This window comes from Lactuca sativa, chromosome 9, assembly GCF_002870075.4.
Source record: "Lactuca sativa cultivar Salinas chromosome 9, Lsat_Salinas_v11, whole genome shotgun sequence".
NCBI classification, from domain to species: Eukaryota; Viridiplantae; Streptophyta; class Magnoliopsida; order Asterales; family Asteraceae; genus Lactuca; species Lactuca sativa.
The window spans coordinates 167,412,031-167,431,586 of record NC_056631.2 but is presented as its reverse complement, the minus strand read 5'-3'; the positions used below and the strand labels follow the sequence as shown (position 1 = coordinate 167,431,586).

At 35.8% G+C, this 19,556-nt stretch overlaps 2 protein-coding genes across 4 annotated transcripts; both read right to left on the bottom strand.

Moving 5' to 3' along the window:
* Nucleotides 1-294: 294 nt before the first annotated feature.
* LOC111912755 (aconitate hydratase, cytoplasmic) lies at nucleotides 295-6,034 on the bottom strand. The gene is made up of 19 exons (XM_023908495.3): nucleotides 5,593-6,034; nucleotides 4,830-4,934; nucleotides 4,490-4,650; nucleotides 4,313-4,405; nucleotides 4,033-4,218; nucleotides 3,744-3,905; nucleotides 3,514-3,658; nucleotides 3,292-3,434; nucleotides 3,165-3,221; nucleotides 2,995-3,074; nucleotides 2,828-2,903; nucleotides 2,551-2,736; nucleotides 2,406-2,473; nucleotides 2,209-2,327; nucleotides 1,851-1,972; nucleotides 1,678-1,776; nucleotides 1,101-1,580; nucleotides 642-983; nucleotides 295-550 (listed from the first exon to the last, which is right to left on the bottom strand). The coding sequence occupies exons 1-19, from the start codon at nucleotides 5,864-5,866 to the stop codon at nucleotides 482-484; spliced, it is 2,967 nt and encodes a 988-aa protein (XP_023764263.1). The 5' UTR covers nucleotides 5,867-6,034; the 3' UTR covers nucleotides 295-481.
* A 3,000-nt stretch (nucleotides 6,035-9,034) lies between these two features.
* LOC111912756 (uncharacterized) lies at nucleotides 9,035-11,650 on the bottom strand. Of its 3 annotated transcripts, XM_023908496.3 has the most exons (9): nucleotides 11,503-11,650; nucleotides 11,275-11,425; nucleotides 10,905-10,967; nucleotides 10,738-10,790; nucleotides 10,561-10,612; nucleotides 10,366-10,431; nucleotides 10,173-10,232; nucleotides 9,700-9,778; nucleotides 9,035-9,413 (listed from the first exon to the last, which is right to left on the bottom strand). In XM_023908496.3, the coding sequence occupies exons 1-9, from the start codon at nucleotides 11,503-11,505 to the stop codon at nucleotides 9,350-9,352; spliced, it is 591 nt and encodes a 196-aa protein (XP_023764264.1). In that variant the 5' UTR covers nucleotides 11,506-11,650; the 3' UTR covers nucleotides 9,035-9,349. The 3 variants fall into 3 exon arrangements, with proteins under 3 accessions (XP_023764264.1, XP_023764266.1, XP_023764265.1); XM_023908498.3 differs by having other exon boundaries at nucleotides 11,271-11,630; XM_023908497.3 differs by having other exon boundaries at nucleotides 11,275-11,629.
* Nucleotides 11,651-19,556: the final 7,906 nt, after the last annotated feature.

Sequence of the window (19,556 nt, the reverse complement as noted above, 5' to 3'; positions counted from 1 at the left end):
TTCTGTTTTCTCCTTTGATATGTGAAATGAAGTAGTGGGTGCGCCACATAGAACTGATGGTGAAATATTTCAACAAATATATTTACAGTAATTAAATAATAGTTTAAAGTACGCTTTTAGCGATATATCATCAACATAATCATTACCAACAGAGAATAGAGAAGGAATTAGAACCTTCTCTTTCTGCAGACAAAGGAAAGATTCAAATATCATAGAAATAGCGATTGGCGGAAAGCAACAACTCAACCAAGACATACCAGAATCACACATGTTAACTCCAACTAAAACCCGAAATAAAAAAATAATAATAATAATAAAATAAATAAAAACCCATTATCGTAGGATAAGATGAAATCGCTATATTATCCACAAGAATAAGCAACCAAAAGCAAACAGAAGTTCCAACATTATTCAGAAAAGGAAAGATGTGGAGAGATTATTGATGTAGGATTTCAGAAGTTCAGTTTAACAAAGCAAGCCTTTATTCCTTAATCAAATTCCTGATGACATATTGAAGAATACCACCGTGATCAAAATACGTCAATTCCACCTGCAAAGATAAACAGCCAAATAATTAAATTAAATATTAAATAAAATAAAGACTCAAACAATCATATAGAAACAGAAAAAAGAGATGATACCTGTGTATCAAATCGAGCTGTACACGTGAAAGATTTCCCATTATCAGTTGTAACAGTAACATCTTGGCCAGGCTTTATCTCGCTAACTTTTGAGGGTAAGTCAATGGTGTAACGCTCATGACCAGTCAAACCTAACGTCTCCGCATCCTCACCTGCCTTGAAGCACAGTGGAATAATCCCCATACCAACCAAATTACTCCTATGAATCCTCTCAAAACTTTTTGCTATCACCGCTTTCACCCCCTGTAACATTGGTCCCTTTGCAGCCCAGTCCCTTGAACTCCCACTTCCATATTCTGCACCCGCCAAGACAATAGTATCCTGCCCCGCTTCTTTGTACCTCTGTATGTAATAAACATTCACATCACAACTTTGTCGGTTTTTAGTTATTAGAAAAACATTTTTTTAGCCGCATGGACCATTCTTGAAATTTACTAAAATAAATAAAATGTGACATACCATTGCAACATCAAACACGGAAAGCTTCTCTCCAGTAGGAATGTGGATAGTTTTGGGTCCCACTTCACCATTTAAAAGCTTGTTAACAATGCGAATATTTGCGAAAGTACCCCTGGCCATAATTTCATCATTGCCACGACGGCTGCCATAGGAGTTGAAGTCTCTACGGTCAACGCCACGGTCAAGGAGGAACTTTGCAGCAGGGCTGTCTTTATGGATGCTGCCAGCTGGCGAGATGTGATCGGTGGTGATGCTGTCGCCGAAATTTAGCAAACAGTAAGCGTCCTTGACCCCGTGGGGGCCCGGTGGGTCCATGGTCATGTCTTTGAAATATGGTGGTTCGTGAATGTAGGTTGAGTTAGGGTCCCATGAATAGAGACTTGATGTTGGGACAGATAACTTGTTCCACATGGGGTTGCCCTGTGTGATTGCGTTGTATGTACTTTTGAACATATCAGGCAACACGCTTGATTGAACCACCTGCAGATTTACCATTTTGTCCCTTTGAGATTCACTTCATGTGGATAACTAAAACGGTTTGTAAACTATAATAGTATTTATTTATGAATATATCTACCTGAGCGATTTCTTCGGTGCTTGGCCAAACGTCTCTAAAGTAGACATTCTTTCCATCCTTTGTTGTCCCGATTGGTTCGTTTTCGAAGTCAATGTCGACCTAAAACACACAACATGCAAAGCACGATATAAATTTGTGTTTCTTCGAGGGTAGAAAAGTAATTTTACACATACCGTGCCAGCAAGTGCATACGCCACGACTAAAGGAGGTGAAGCAAGGTAGTTGGCTCTTGTCAGTGGGTGAACACGCCCTTCAAAGTTTCGGTTTCCGGAAAGCACAGCTGCAGCAACAATATCTGCAACAAATATGTTCTCAAGAGTTAAATAAATTAGCTTATTACAATAATGGTCCCTGTGCTTTCTGATTTTTACTTTGTTTCACTCCAAAATTGAAACTTGGAACTTTTTTTTTCCAAGTTTAGTCCCTGGAACGTTGAAATAAGGACTAAAATTGAACAAAGGTTTCATGTTTGGACTAAACAAGGAAAAAAGCAGAAACTACAGGGACCGTTTTTGTAAATTACAATTATACCATTGTCAGTAATTGCTGATGCGACCGACTCATGAAGATCTCCTGAGTTTCCGATACATGTAGTGCAGCCATAGCCCACTATGCTGAATCCCTGCTGGTCCAAGTACTTTTGCAGACCACTGTATACACGAGGAAAGTTATAAAAATGGAAGGCAAAGAGATTAAAAAGATAATCAAGGACAAAATCATAATTTTACCTCTGGAGCAAGTATTTTGTGACAACCCCGGAACCAGGGGCAAGGCTGGTTTTTACCCACGGTTTGACCTAATACATGATAATAAAGACTTGTTTAACAAAAATAATACATAGCATAAAAAATATAGAATATTTTTAACACAAACCTCCAAACCAAGTTCACAAGCTTTTTTGGCAACAAGACCAGCTCCAAGCATGACACTAGGGTTTGATGTGTTTGTACAGCTTGTAATAGCTGCTATCACAACACTACCATGCTTCAGCTCAGCAGTTTGTCCATTAAATGGAAAGCTCACAACCTTCTCTTGTGCCTCTTTTGGTACTGCAAATCCCTGTGTAAAGAAAAATAAGTTTAAAACTCTAACTAATCTTATGGTGTGAAAATAATATTAATGTAAAGTAAATAAACAATCTTAATTTAACCTTAAATCCAACTTTGTTGTCAAGGCATGCATGCCAGTCAGCCTTCATGTCCTTTATGGGTACACGGTCATGTGGTCTGTTAGCAAGAAAGTAGTCATAAATCATTATTTACTTGACAGAAATTCAGAAAAATAATAATAATAATACAAAATTGCAACATAACATACCGTTTTGGACCAGATATACAGGGTTCAACATCATTTAGGTCCAATTGTAGATGAGCCGAGTAAACTTTCTCTTGTTGAGGCTGAGAGATATAGCAACAATGTCAGATTTAAAGAAATAACAAAAAAACATGAAACATGAAGGTGAATAATGTAACATAACATAACCTAACCTCACTATAATCAACAAACATATTGTTTGCTCGCAAGTATGCTTCAATCATAGCCACCTAAAACCAAATCAAGACAGAATTAGTTGAAGTTGAAAACTTTCTATTTTAATATTCAAAGACAACTTACAGTTTCATCACTTCTTCCTGTCAATTTAAGGTATTGAAGTGTGACACGATCTACAGGGAAAAAGCCCATGGTTGCACCATATTCGGGTGACATATTTGCAATAGTTGCTCTATCAGCCAAAGACAGCTCACTCATACCCTCACCTACACAAAGATACAAGAGAACAATGTGTCAAAACCTCAAAAAGATTTAAAATATCTTATTAAATAACAGAGACATTACCAAAGAACTCAACAAATTTGCCAACAACACCATGCTTTCTCAACATTTGGGTCACAGTTAACACCAAATCAGTAGCTGTGACACCATTTTGCAACTTTCCAGACAACTTGAAGCCAACAACACCAGGTAAAACCATGCTCATGGGCTGTCATCAACAAATAAATATACTCACATAAGTTGCATGATAATTAAAATACTAAATGAGTTCGATAATTTATCAAGTGGTATACTTGTCCAAGCATAGTTGCTTCAGCTTCAATTCCACCTACTCCCCAACCAGCTACTCCCAATCCATCAATCATAGTTGTGTGGGAATCAGTTCCAACAACACTATCTGGATAGAGAACACCATCAGTGTTGAACACAACTCTACCAAGATACTCCAAATTGACCTGAAAATATGAAAAAAAAAAAAAAAAAAAAAAAAAAAAAAAAAAAAAAAAAAAACAACAACTTTTAAGAGGAGTGCTCAAATACTAATAGTGAACCATGTGGTTTGAATGTGTGAATCATTTTTACCTGGTGAACAATACCAGAACCAGGGGGGACAACAAGCATGTTGTCAAAAGCATGTGAACCCCATTTAAGGAAAGCAAATCGTTCATTGTTGCGTTGAAATTCAAGGTCCATGTTTGCTTGAACAGCATTTGCACTTCTTGCAACATCAACTTGAACTGAATGGTCAATCACAAGGTCAACTGGTACCTGGGAAATATCAAGATTTGAAAGAATGAAAAAGTCAAAAAACTATTGATGATTCAAAACGATATCAGAAGTGAATAGTTAGAATATTACTCACCAATGGGTTGATCTTCTTGGAGTCACCACCGAGTCTGTTCATAGCATCTCGCATACAAGCAAGGTCAACTACAGCTGGAACTCCAGTAAAATCCTGAGAAGATATTATAGATTATTAGAAATGAAAAAAAGGTGCAAAGTTGTATGCTTGTATAATTGCAGATGTAAGGATATTCACCTGTAAGAGAACACGAGCAGGTTTAAATGGAATCTCCACTTGTTTTGGTGAAGTATTTTCCCAGTCGATAATCTTTTCAACATCATTCTTGGTAACTTGAAAGTCATCACAATTGCGTATGGCAGACTCCAAAAGGATTTTGATAGAGTATGGTAGCTTGTCTGCATATATGTGAAGACACGTGTGAAAAAAATAATGAGTGTGGTAACAAATTGAGGATCATCAAATGTGAATAAGAATTAAGAAGCAGGGAGCTTAAGGAAAGGTTATGTTGTATTCTAAAGGATCAGAAGGAGAAAAGTGAAACTTTATACAATTAGGAAAAGCTTCATGTCCCTACCAATCCTGGGATCATTTAGTGCAGGAAGACTGTAATACTTTCCGAACTCTCCTCCTCCAGGCTTGGGGAGACTGGTGAATATGCCTTTGAAAGGGTTTTCAGAAGCTGCATAGTTTAGAAAAAGTTAGTGAAAGAGAAATGAAAAGGAGACAAAACAAATAGTGAAATTCCAGCACCAAGATGGAACAAATGCTTGTTCCCTTCATCTTATTAACACCCTCAACGAATCTAGACAACTAGTAGTACAAATAACTTTTTTCTGAAAGGAACAACGAAAGCAAATCTAATAAAGCTATAATCAGCAATTCAGCATCATAAAGTCCATATTCCCCTCGGATTCACAAAAGAAATATGCACACACTTTGAATCCACAAAGTAGCAAGTATAAATAGAAAATCTAGGTGTCAAACTTGCGACAAATCTAAATCAACATTTAATTTGAAGATATTGCAGGTTTGATCTCAAAAATCAAAACGTAAGTTCTTGTTCTATCTGAACGAGCAAAATCAATAACTGCAAAACGAAAGGACATGAAAAGTGCTATATAGGTCCAATCCAAGTAGCATAACTAGCTTTGCGTATGTTGTAGGCCATCGATTGACAATGATTAAATTAATGAAAATACAGTATTGACTGATTAAAGAAATGAAATCAAAATCCAGTGACGTAAAGTCAAAACCCCGTATACTCTTGATTTGACAAATCCTAAACAGAAAAGTAATAAGAAATGGATATTCAGCAGTAGATAAACATAGATATATACCCATGGTAGCGATCTTTCGTTGGAATTGTTGAACGACAGGAGCAACTGCTACGATCTGAGCCCTAGAAGTAACACTGGATCTCCAATCAACACCGTGACTCCACCGTGATACAGAACGGAACGCCGATGAAGTGCTGACCGATCTGAACGGCGAAGAAAGAAGTGAAGCTTTTACGAAACAAGGTTTGGGTTGAAGAGAAGTAGAGAAACGAACTTTAGAAGAAGCTCTAAGAATTGCAGATGAAGATGATGAGTTGGTAATCGCTATATACATCACGATATACCAGAAGAAAAGAAAAAATAAAAAACCCTAAAAATTAAAAGTGGAGAGAGAGAGAGAGGTTGTTGAAGTCTTTCATGGCTGCCTAGTGCCGACTGTGAGTGGAGCGTGAGTTCTAGTGTGGGGTGGTGTAGGGTAAGGAGGATGATGATGAGTAGGTGAGGGACGATGGACGGTGAGATTTGTACGAGGATAAAGATCAACGGTATAATCGAGGCTTGAAGTATAGTTTGACCATGTGTGAAGGTCCGTATTTGATAAGAATTTCATTTGAAATCCGCTCGGCTCGGCTCGGCTTGGTTTGGCTTGAGTCGGCTTGAAACGGAACGAGTGTGCAATGCACACTCCAATTTACCCATTTGTTCTTTCTACTGTTGGATGCCTACATTCTATGAAACTATATTCTTTTATCATATTTAAAAATAAAAAAATAAATACGGAACACTAAATTTGTTATCTAAACAATCTTTTAGGCATAACAGAATTTAAACCATGAGAACGATGTTTAAATTTCTTAGCTAAACAATCAGTTGGTAAGTCATTTAAATATGAATAGATCAAATATTAACATAAGTATTTTTTATATATTTGTTAAAACTTTTGTATTTTGTTAAATACTATAAAAGATAATAATACCAAAATAGATATCCATAATAATTCTATCAACATATGGCGTTGGAAAACGTGACACAACCAAACGGATGAGGAAATGGATATTCCTTGTCCCAAGAAAAATGATGTACGCTTTGTCTGTTTGTCATCGTCAAATTGATAAACTTCAAATAGTTGACAAAAGTAAATCGATCAAATTTGTCAAAAGACTATCCAAAATATATCTAAGTCGTTGTAATATTCTAATCTATAAGTTATTTTATTAAAAAAATTTACAATATAGTACTTAATTATGTAACAAAAATATAATTGTTTTACCAATTTACGAAACACACTAAACTTTTATTAATTATTAGATGTTGTATCAACATATGGTCACTTCCACCTCATCTTTGCCATTTCTTTGCCGAGCAATAAGTGTGGTGTAACCCTTGCCATTTTGTCATAGAAAAGAAAAAGAAAGAAAGTCACGGCAAGGAGAAGAAAGAGAAAGGGCTAGCTCTTGTCATTTTGCCATGTCATGTGCTAGGTGTGGTGTTTGTCATGCCAAATGCCAAATAGGCACTATGTAGGATTCTAGTCTAGCCATAGAGGTGTTGAATGTGTTCTCATATACACGAGTTGACATTACAAATGTTGGGGCACCGCAACGCCCTTCAATTTTATCGGAGAACTAGAGGTGTGTGCCCAAAAGTTCGATTCAATCTAATCCAAAAAAAAATAAAAAAAACTTCATCCAAATTGGATATGGGGAAAGATAATATTCATTAGTGTGTGGGTTTATTTGGTTTTGGTCTTAAAATAATGAATTCAATATACATTGGATTAGTATTGAATATGATTCGGATTTTCTAATGATCCGGCTTTTTGATATAATTTAAGAAAAATTAATTTCAACCATATATACCACTACTACGTCTTTGATACTAAAATGATGAGATGGCAGCTGTCAGTCTATTGTTATCAATCACTGGTTACATATGTTACTACCGCAATGTGAAGGTTTTGAAAATAATCATCTAACCTACTTTTAACCAATCATGTAACATTCAATCGTGTTACTTATCAATACCATAGAACTATTAGGTTATATAGAGAAATACAATTTCCGAATCTCGAATAGACCTTAATACGAATTTAGTCATGCCTAAACTGAAGTTATCATTTATATGTTTGTGATACTAAGTAATGCTATGTCAAAATATTGCCTAAAAGGTGGCTTATAATATTATATTGCTTAAAGATAAATTATTGGCACATTTAGAATTCAAAATCGCGAATGGCACCAACAACGCAAAAATTGATAAATTAATAATAATATAATAAATAATAATACATGACAATATAAATCGATAGAAGAAAATTCTAACTTGTTGACAAAGAAAACCAAATACATCTCACATGTTTAAAAGATTACTTATTTTGATCGATTGATTACCTAATGTATTTAGCCTAAATATCGTCACGTGTCTTTAGAAAATTTGTCCATCTGGGCTATGAGAGTATCAGTTTTACCTAATCCTTTTCAATAGGGGTGCAAACGAGTCAAGCTACTCGCGAGCTACTCGAGGTCGTATCGTTAAAAGCTCGACTCGAAACCGATTTTAAACGAGCTCGAGCTTAATAGTAAGCTTGTTTATTAAACGAGCTCGAGCTCAAGCCTATGTCACAAAGCTCGATTAGGCTCGCGAGCCTAAACGAGCCTTTATATAATATTATTTATTATTATTTATATATATTAAAATAAAAACATATTAGGGGAATTATGAATTTCGGGTATTACTAAAGAGCTTTTTAACGAGCTCGAGCCGAGCTTAAGCTTATTTAGGCACGCCTGATAAAAACGAGTCGAGCCCGAGCCCGAGCCGAGCTTGTATAACTCTTTATGAGCTCGAGTCGAGCTCAGTAAAAGAAAGCTCGAATCGAGTCGAGCTCGAGCTCGAGCCTCATATAACTTAAACGAGCCTGAGCCGAGCCTGACCAGGCTCAGGCTCGGCTCAGCTCGGCTCGTTTGCACCTCTACTTTTCAACCTATCAAAGTATCAGTTTTTACAACCTCTGACCTCTGTTATGCTTTGTTTGTTTTGCTTGCAGTTTACCTATCCTTTTAAAAAGGAACTAGAAAAGCTAAATATGTTGGGAGCATCCACTCCAACCACCAAAAATGATTAAAGTTTATAAATTAATACTCATCTTAAATCTTCATGTGTCATATTTAATAAAAAATAATAATATTTTAATATATTTATTTGATACAAGTCACCGTTTAACATGGATGAATGATATATAGGAGGATATTAAATTTTTCATAAATTAATTATAACTACCAAGAAAAGAATTTATACATTAAGTTAAATAACATTATTACAAAAGATATTACGAAAAACGTTAAAATTAGTTCAATATAACATATTGTATGCAAACTTTTAATTTGAAATTCTAATTGGTCGTTTTTAATGTAAACAAGTTTCCAAAACTTAACAATCATATGAAACATAAAATAATAACAAATTATATATATCATAACCATTATGTTTCAATAAAATAACATAACTATAAACTATTGAACATATATTTTCTAATATGATACGGTTTAAATAAAAATAAAAGTAGAAGCTACATAATCACCATCTTGGTGCCATTTAAACGTGTTAAAAACAAATAACACTCAAATAATCATAAAATAATACATATTCCATTAGCAAGTTATTGGGAAACGTGCCCCACCCCACACTACTCATGGGTCATGATGTTAAATCAAAATTTTACATGTCTACAAAACATGATCACGATCCAAGAGTTGACTAGCACATCAATCTCATCATAACTCATAAAATGTCTCAATTTTGAAACAAGTAACCATAATCATGTAGGAGGTTGCCACGTGCCTGGTCTAAAAGACGCACCTGACCCTGTTGGCTCTGCTGACCTGTAAAGTACATTAACAAACACAATATACTGTCAAGGGTTCAAGTCGCTAGTGTAAGAGTTTTGATTCCAATGCAGATTAGGCTTCTTGTAGGGAAGACAGTATAAGCGGGCCACTTTGTACCTGATTTTTAAATTCCAATTTATATTGGGGCTCCTTGCGAGAGCCCTCTCTGGGTTTTTACGTCAGTGGGCCACTGTTTACCTGATTTACAGTAATGCTCTTGGGCAGGACAGAGTGGGCCAAAAATAAATAAAGAGTGTAGAATCTAGAGTGGTGGACGTACTCTCGATCTTGTTTTGCTTGATCGTGGATTTCCTTCTCCTTTTGTTTCTTGGTACTCGTTTGTGTGGAAGATTTATCATCTTCAAGAGAAACATTCATAACGTACTTTTATTGATTTGTTTGTTACAACATCCAATTATATCAATGTCAAATCCAAATGCACAAGCAACTTTCACTACTATAATTATGCAGATTTTTCAAACTTTTATTGTCCTTATAAGAAAAAGGTAAAATGCTATAATAAAAAGAGAAAAGAAAATGCATTGCTATTACTTGCATTAAACCCTTGTTTTTAAGTAATATAATCACTTGGATAGATCCAACAAAATATTTGTCCCAAGTTGTGAACAACTTCCGGCTATCAACTTAAAAACTTTTTTTCAAAAACTTGGATCAGATTCAGATATAGTTTAATGTCGAACTTATAAATGATATAGAGAAATATGAATTAAGATGTTTAGTTTAATAGTTTACCTTGTGAGTCAACTGGCAGCTGCTGAATGAAACTTTTGAGGTCTGGGCCATCACCTTTACCTGTAGAAAAGTATATGATATGCATTAGAGTATGTTTTGATCCATTTATTTTCCATTAAAGTAAAGTAAATATAATATATATATATATATATATATATATATATATATATATATATAAAAAGGTGTAGCTTACCCATGCTTGTTATTTTACGACCACTGCCTTCCCTAGCTTTCCTTTCTTCCTCTTCCTTCTTCAGCACTTTATCACATACAAGAAATTGTTAATATAATCAGAAAAACTTCATTTTTTTTACATATTCAAAAATCAATTTAATAGATGCTAATTAGCATAAGAATGAAATATAAACAGAAAGCTAATGAAACTTACATGCAACATTTTCTTTAACACGTTGGCGCCTTGCCTCCAGCATAGCCATCTCCTAGTAACAATATAATGAGTTTATGTTCTTTCTTTAATGATATAATCCTTACATTACTTTTTTTAAACAGATAAAAAAGATCCATATAGTCAACCCAAATGTTTGGGTCAAAGATTGGAATTCACCTCTGGTGTTGGAGCTATCTTTCGTTGCCCATTCAGCCAACATATCCATTCAACTACAAACAAAATCATACAGCTCTTGAATATGAAAACACAAATCAAAATGAGATCATTTCAGAGAATCAGACATAACTCATGGTAAATAACTGATGTTCGTTGTATAGACTTACCTGGAATTGAAGTCGGATCATCATCCCCTTTGGCTTTGAATTCTACCCATCGTTTCTCCTTCACTGTTGCATCAAAAGGATAATTTTTGTAAGATGTATTTGTGTAAAATGTGTAAGATCTATAATCTATTTTTCTTTTTTTGAAAAGAAGGTTAGTGAGAATCAACTATACAAGGTACAATCAGCAAAAAATCAAGCTTGTTTTTTCGCAGAGAATCAGAAGTACGGGTTATGTTGTGATTATCAAACTAAGCTTGAATTGATCGCAAATACAATTTGAATCGATCATGCTTCATTGAAACTAAAATAAATATGACGGATTTGAACTAAATGAAAGTGATCAAGGGAGAAAGAAAGGGGACGCACTTACTGATACCGTCTATCTGTTCAGTACGAACATAGTATTGATTTCCGGCTTTATCGGCTCCTATAAACGTCCGATTTCTGACCATGGCTGTTAACTTCGACCAAATTCTCGACATTGCTCGCTGATGATCGTCAATACTACCTTCTAATCCTTTCTATTTGTGAACAAAAGAATCAAACATGTAAGATGTGGATAAATTTAGGGTAAATCAATCAAAATAGGATCAACAACCATCGAAGAGGGGTTTTGTCGATCAAGGGTTTCGTTGCGTCAGTGCGGACTACCACAAGGTTAGCTCAAATTGTATAATCGACCCTTATGGTTTGAGAAGCTACGTACAACCCCCAAATCTTTTCAGTCAGGATGTCATCCACAACCATCAACTTCTTTTCGGGTTTTTAAAGGAAAATGTCAAAATGGGATAGCGTCAAACAAAATGGATCTACATCTGCCAAATGGTGGGGGGCCTAAGGCCTTAAATGTGCATAATTATAAGCCTACTACAAAAGGGATAATGACTTAGGAGGGTAATAACGTTTCTCATTTGTTCATTTTAGGTCCTTAACGTTTTTTTTTTGTGTATATTACACCATTAAGGTTCTAATAACCGTTTATATATAGTCATTTAACCGGCTTCTTCCTATTTTGCTTAGTTGGCATCTTACGTGTTCGGTGGCATGGCTATAACTACCAGATTTGCATAAGGTCCCATATTTCTTGTGCTTCTTGTGCCCTAATTTGAAGAGTTGAAGAAGAAGAGAAGAAGATGTCGTCGCAAGCCTCCTTTACCTCGACCTCAAACAACTGAATCATGTGCTACTGTGGGCTCCCTACTCGGATTCGAGTCTCCAATACACCACAAAATCCAGGGAAAAGATTCAGAACATGCCCTAATTCGTTGGTAATGTCCAATTTTTAAGATTGAAGCTTTTCTCTTTAAATCTCTATTATAAGCGTGTAAGTTATGACATTTATCCTAAAGCTTTGTTTTTTTTTCATTTTTTATAGAGAGCAGGGAGAAAATGTGGATTTTGGGAATGGGTTGCTGAAGATCCGGTCACAGAGGAGATTTTTGGTCTTAGATATGAGTTGAATGAAATGAAGAAGAAAATGCATCACCATAAAGTAGCATTGATTGTGTTGTTTGTCTTGTTCTTTGTTAAGTTATTTTGAATGGGGTTATGATGCAGTAGACATCTTTTGAATATAAAGGGTACCCATAATTTTGTTATTTTGATTGTAAAGGTACCCATAATGTAATGAAATCATATGTATGAATGCAAATGAAGCTTTTGGTAATGAAATCTATCATTGTAATACAAACACCACTTTAAAGTGTATGATTCAACATTGAAGGGTAATATTGTCAACAACAATTATAATGAAGCAGTTAATTATATTAAAGGGTAGTATTGTCAACAACAATTATAATGAAGCAGTTAACTATAGTAAAGGGTAATATTGTCAACAATAATTATAATGAAGCAATTAACTATATTAAAGGGTAATATTGTCAACAACAATTATAATGAAGCAGTTAACTATATTAAAGGGTAATATTGTCAACAATAATTATAATGAAGCGGTTAATTATATAATCAACCAATAATTATAATGAAGGGTAGTATTGTCAACAATAATTATAATGAACAACCAAATTGAACATAATGTAATGAACCAAGATGATTCAACAGAAAAAATATACAATCAAATTGTCAACATCTGCAAAGTAAAAGATACAACCAAATTCAACAACCAAGATGCAGTTAAAAGATTTAAACAGATGCGGTTAATAGATTTAAACAGAAAATATATTAAAGGGTAATATTGTAACAAACAAACACTCTTTAAAAGGTGTTCCCATTCACCATCAAAAGAGCATCAAAAGCTGGAGTGTTTTGTCCCTTAGTCTAGTACAACATCACATTTAATATCAAAAGATTCCACCCTCACATGCCTACCTAACACCCCACATGCATACATAATAAAACAAAACATTACAATATAAAACCTGCAATCAACCTAGATCTATAGGTTTCCCTGAGCTACAACCACTACCATCCTTGGTCACCACTTTTCTCCTCAGGCACTGCTTGGTGATTCTTTCAGAAGCTTTCCTCTTCCTCACTTGAACTGCTCTACGAAATGGTCTTACAGAAGTAGATCTTTGCCTTTGTTGTGGAGTTGCAGGAGTGGATCTTGGAGTTGGATGTGGATTTGCAGAAGTTGGAATTGGAGCTGGAGTTGGAATTGGGATGGATCTTGGAGTTTGAATTAGAGTTGAAGTTCGAATTGGAGTTGGAATTGGGGTGGATCTTGGAGTTTGAATTAGAGTTGAAGTTCGAGTTGGAGTTGGAATTGGAGTTGGAATTGAAGTTAGAATTGGAGTTGGAATTGGAGTTGAAGTTGGAATTGGGGTTGAAGTTGGAATTGGAGTTGAAGTTGAAGTTGGAGCTGGAGTTGGAATTGAAGTTGCAATTGGAGTTGATCTTGGAGTTGGAATTGGAGCTGGAGTTGAAGATGTTGGATCTGGATCACCTGTGGTTGGATTTTTTTTTTTTGGGCACCCTTTTTTGTTATGCCCACTAACATAGCAGATTGAACACTTTTGCACCCGCTTTACTCTTGATATTATGTGTGTGCTTGATATCTCCCTTTCTGCTGCACTTTTTCTCCTCTTAGTAGATGGCCTTCCAGGTAGCCTTCTACTCTTTGGGGGTAAAGGCTTTGTGTAGTCACTTTGTGTCCACAAAGAGCTATCATTCAAAGGATGAATAATATATTTATAGCAGTTAAGATAAGTTGCCTTACTGTAACAACTAGCTACATAATCCTCTGAGTTCAAGTTCATGGATGAAATTGCAGCCACTTCATGTACACAAGGTATGCCAGTCAACTGCCATCTCCTACATCCACAAGTCCTTCTGATCAGGTCAACTGCATACCTATCATTACATAATACCACATCAAATTGTTGATATCCACAAGGGTACACTACCCAGCATTTGTACATAAACATTAAACAAGTAAGACCACATGAACAAATGTATATTTATGCTAAATAACAAGTAAATACAAACATTCTTACCTCTGTTTGTCCTTCAAATTTGCTATTTTCTTCCTAATGGATGGGCATATAGTTAAATCCCAAGACTCTCCCTTAGTCCTCTGATAGTATAACCTCTGCATCACATAAACCCTGATATCCTCCAACATTGCTATTATTAGTTTATGTCTAGCCTCAACTATTTCAGCATTAAAACTCTCTGAAATTCCATTTTCAATAGCATCACATAATACCCCTTCTACTTGAAAAGCCCTACAATAACATTTAGGGTCCCTCTCCATGAGATAATCAAATGCCCTACTATCTAATTCCTTGATCTCTTTCATAGCAGCTTCATGTTTCTGTTTTGTGGTAGCCTTCACAGCCTTCCAAAAAGGCTTGATAAAATGCTCATCTTTGAACCTTGTGTTGAAGTTGGCTAGTATGTGCCTAGCACATAATCTGTGCTCAGCATGAGGAACCCTTTCCTTGATAGCTTCAATTAAACCCTGCCCAATTTACAAAGTTAAATAATTATTAAACTATAAAGTTAAGAGTAAACATGAGTAGTACCTTGTGTCAATCAGAGAGAATAGTAAGTCCATTTCCATTGCCTCTTTCAATATCATCCATCAGTAGATCAAGAAACCATTTCCATGTTTCTTTGTTCTCAACAGTTACAACAGCCCAAGCTATAGGGAACATGTGATTATTGGAATCCCTACCCACTGCAGCTAAGAGCTCACCCTTGCAAATTCCTTTGAGAAAGCATCCATCAATCCCAATGACTCTTCTACACCCCTCTACCCAACCATCTCTTACACCTCTGAAGCATACATAGAACCGTTTGAACATTGTACTTCCATCAGGCATATTGTCCACTTCCATGCTTACAGTTGATCTTGGATTAGCTCTTTTGATTTCAATGCCATAGTCCCACAACCTACTATAATGCTCTTTCAGAGCGCCTTCAATCTCAGACAAAGCAAACTTTTTTGCATTTCTACATTGTCCAATGCTAACTATGATGTTGTATGTGTTTGAGATTTGAGCTTTCATCTTCCTCAAACTAAGCTTGGGGTTTTCTATAAGTACATTGAAAAATTGTTTCCCTACCCACTTGTAAGTCACTAAGCCTATTTTAAAAACTCTACCACAGTTATGAGTTGATTTAAGTGACTTGATCTGAAAAGTCCTTTCCTCTTGCATCCAAGAAGCCCATAACCTAAAAGGACATGTAGGTTCTTTACCTTTGCAACACTTCACTAAAAGTCTGTTTTTATCATTCTTTTCATACCACCAATCATAACCATGCTTAACAGCATAGTTGGTAAGACAATGTTTGAGTTCACTAGGATTGGTGAATTTCATACCTAACACAGGATCCATTTGATCCCATTCTTGCTCAGAATTGTGCACAGGGTATACAGGAGGTAGTTGCTCAGCAGTAGGATCTTCTTCCTCTTCATCATTTGGGCAAAGTTTGTTCAAAAACATGTCTTTCTTCTGCATACCTTGAATACTTGCTCTTGCCCTTTTCATAGAAAACTCCTCATCATCCATCTCGTGTTCCCAAACCTCTTTATCTATTACATCAACTTCATCTTCGTTTGAGTTGGTATCATCTTCGACTTCAGGCTCTTCCATTTCAATCCAGTCAAACAGGGGTTCATGCATATGGTCCACATACACAGTTACTTTCTTTTTGGCATGAAGATACTCAAGAAATTCATGATAATCACAATCGTTTTGCAATGTGGCAAATCATTGACACAATGTTTGGCCGTCTGGACAATAGTATACATCTTTGCACATCCTTCTAGTAATCAGCTCTAGGTGAGCAATGAATTCAGAATACCGTTTGTCCCTGAAATCGGCGTACCTTATCTCCTTTTTATCTGGATCAAAATACGTAAATGGCCTCAGGAAGAAGTGCCCGTTGTACTGGACTTCAACGACCAATGCATCATCTTTAGCCATCTAATCTGATCGGGGTTGCTCGAAGAAAGAACAGTGAGAGTGAAGAGATAGAGATGGGGGATTTGTCATGCCCTAATTTATGGAGATAAATACACACGCAACGCCTTAATAATGTCAACTAATCATCCACGTAATGGTTTAACAGGAAGAAGCCGGTTAAATGACTATATATAAACGGTTATTAGAACCTTAATGGTGTAATATACACAAAAAAACGTTAAGGACCTAAAATGAACAAATGAGAAACGTTATTACCCTCCTAAGTCATTATCCAACTACAAAATTATGAGTCTACTATGCTCAATGCTTAATTTATATTTGGGCCTATGAATATATATAGTTATAAGCATAGGCTATCCATTAAGCGACGAAGTTAAAATCAAAGTAAAAAAATAGCACTTTTTTTTTCTTTTTTTTTATAATGTACGATAAGAAAAATATAAAACCGCAAGCAGAGGGCGGCGTCACAGTCTTGGAGCTATCTCTTATGTCACTTAAAAAGATTATGTTGTTTTTAAAAGAGTTAGGCTATTATATTTAGACTTTAAATATTTTTTATTTATAATATAGGATAGCCTATATTTTTTACGTAGCATCGTAGTATTAAAACAAATTACGAAAATATTTATGTTTTTAGACGAAATTTAAGGGGTACTACGGATTACCCTAGACATCCATATGAATCCACCCCTGATGTTTGTGTGTTGTAAGCCAATGACATGGTATGTGGTTGTGTTACAAGCCAATGACCAGTGTAACACCCGGTTTTAGTGACATTCTAATTTTGAGACGTCAGGCCGGAATTTGATCAAGTGATAGTATTGGGCTTCAAAAGAATAATGTTAAGCCCTTTTTCGAATGTTGGCAATGTTGGATTCAGTGATTAAAGCCATTGATTTGTGCCTTAAGCAAAGAGTAAAATTAGGAAGGTGATATCTTGGGCTTATTGCATGAATTAAGGATTTTAGTTGATACATTTTTAGTCATAAGTAACTAGATAAGATTGTGGGGCTCGTTAATACCTTTCCGTGCATATAAATAACGTCAAAAATGGAGTTGAAACAAAGAAGTTATGATTGTTTAAAGTTGAATTGGAAGTTTGGGTTTTGCCCTACACAAGACGTAGCTTGCTGAATTTCGATCGCGTTTTTAATGGGCTATGCATTGTGTAACTTAGATTATGCAGGGCGTAACTACTGATGACCAAAACCCTAATCCTAAGGTTTTGGGCCCTTTTTAAGAGCTCTAACTTCTTGGCACCCTTCCCATTACAAACCTCCATCATCTCAAACCGTTATTTTGAAACCCTAGCCATCAATGGTGAGATTTAGAAGCGTGTGGTTTTTATGTGAATTCATGAAGAAGGAGTCCGCTGGAGAAGCAAGTGTGAGCTCCAAGCTTTGTAGATCAAGACTTTGCACTTCATCACCAATCTCCAAAAGGTATAAAGCTTACATCTTGATGTTCCATTTGTTTAATCTAATTAGCTCATGGATTTTATACTTTTTATCTCATAATCTTGGTCCTTGTGAGTATGGGTTACCCCATACCATTTGAATGCCTCCTTCTATTGTTTTTGAGGATATGGAGTCATAAAAATGAGAGCTTGGACACTCTCATCCATCCATGCATCAGTTCTTGAGCAATAGATAACTTTATGGACCTAGGTATTGGTTTTGTACTCTTTGTGACCATTGTTAATACATGAAAAGTGAACCTCTAGCAATCTGAAGCAATCATGTTCCGAAGTCAACTTGTATCCTAGATGTGAAGTGTTCCAAAGCAAGATTAATTCTGAGATCAAGATACTCAGAAGTCGGAAGTCTATATTAGCATTAAATTCTTTTTGTCTTTTTATTGATGTAACGCTTCGTAGGACTAAAACGTGTGTATCTTATTAGTGTCAGATTGTCGAACACTTAGTTTTATCCAATCATTATAATGTTTCAGCGGTTTGTACCAAGTTCCTCCTTTGCTATATAAGGAGTGAATGTTTCTTGAGTTTGTAACTAAGAATAGATCTATCGATATTCTCTTCACATCAATCCAATATCTCTTGCAAGTCAAACTTATTTCATTTACATTCTTCTTGTTTTAAATTGTCTTTGCCTTTATTATAATCAATCTTACTTCATTTATCACTTGAATACTTTGTTGAATATCATATTTGTGTCTTGACTAGTTTACCAGACTTGACTAGACCAATTTATTAGAAGCAGACTGTAACACCCCGTTCTTTAAGTGTTTAATTATGAGTCCCTGAGATTTAAGAGGAAGGGTAATTCTGGTCCTCTTACGAGAAATGAATTTCATCCGAGAAGGTTTCGGGCTGGTGTATGTGTTAGAAGCACTGGGCTTCTCGTCACCCTCGTATGAATGTAAAGATATTTGGGAGCGGGTTTAGATTAGAGGAGTTGCGGTGTTTTGAAGTTGATCATCGTTTATAACTCTTTGTGTTATAAGTGGAAAAGGGTCCCATGCATGTGTTTTGAAGTTTGGCTGGGTACACCCAGCGTAAGCTGGACGTACGCCCAGCGTAATGGTGTGATGTATGCGGGATGGCCGGATGAGTACGCCCAGCGTACTAGAGGTACGCCCAGCGTACTAGAGGTACGCCCAGTGTACTCTCAGAAACTCCAAACCCTAATTTAGGGTCAGCCACTATATAAGGAACATGTTGGTTCACCCCTTAGCCTCCTTGTGCTCATCCTTAACCTCAGAAAACCCTAGAACTCGTATTCCCTCCATTATTGGGTGTGGTTGACCTTGGAAAGCTTATTTTAGCAAAAGAAAGGCTTGAAGGAGAAAAGAGAAGTTGTCAAGGAAGAAGAGGAATGATTGGAGCTTGTAGATCTGAAGAGATACCATCCTTTGGAGCTTGTTTGAAGTATAAAGCTTCTTGCTTGACATTCATATTGTGTAGATCTATGTATTTTGAAACTTTGACACCATTCTTGTCCCAAAAGTCCTCACCTTGTTGTATGTTTCAAATTAGTCAAGATTATCTGTCCTTTCAGACCTTTGGAGAGGTCTTGAGTGAGAAAAATGAGGTCCCAAGGGCTGTAGTTGTTCCATGTGTGAGATATATAGGTCTTAATGGATTAAGACCTTGGATTAAGAGCTTAAGGACGTCCCAAGTGATAAAGTTTGAGACTTTATGAGTTCTAATCATTTTTGGCTTAAGGATCTGAAGTTTAGGCTTAAGAGCTTAAACCATTAAGTCATTATGTGGATTTGTTGAGCATCAGGGTTACGCCCC

Bases quoted from the DNA above. Each gene is read 5' to 3' on its own strand.
- LOC111912755 (XM_023908495.3), bottom strand. From the start codon at position 5,866: ATGTATATAGCGATTACCAACTCATCATCTTCATCTGCAATTCTTAGA. The intron at 4,406-4,489 runs GTGAATATCCTT...ATATCTTCTCAG, and splicing joins CTGCTCGTGTTCTCTTACAG to GATTTTACTGGAGTTCCAGC. The intron at 2,904-2,994 runs GTATGTTATGTT...TCTTGCTAACAG, and splicing joins TGTATATCTGGTCCAAAACG to ACCACATGACCGTGTACCCA.
- LOC111912756 (XM_023908496.3), bottom strand. The intron at 10,432-10,560 runs GTAAGTTTCATT...TATGTGATAAAG, and splicing joins TGTTAAAGAAAATGTTGCAT to TGCTGAAGAAGGAAGAGGAA. The intron at 9,414-9,699 runs GTACGTCCACCA...TGTACTTTACAG, and splicing joins CAAGCAAAACAAGATCGAGA to GTCAGCAGAGCCAACAGGGT.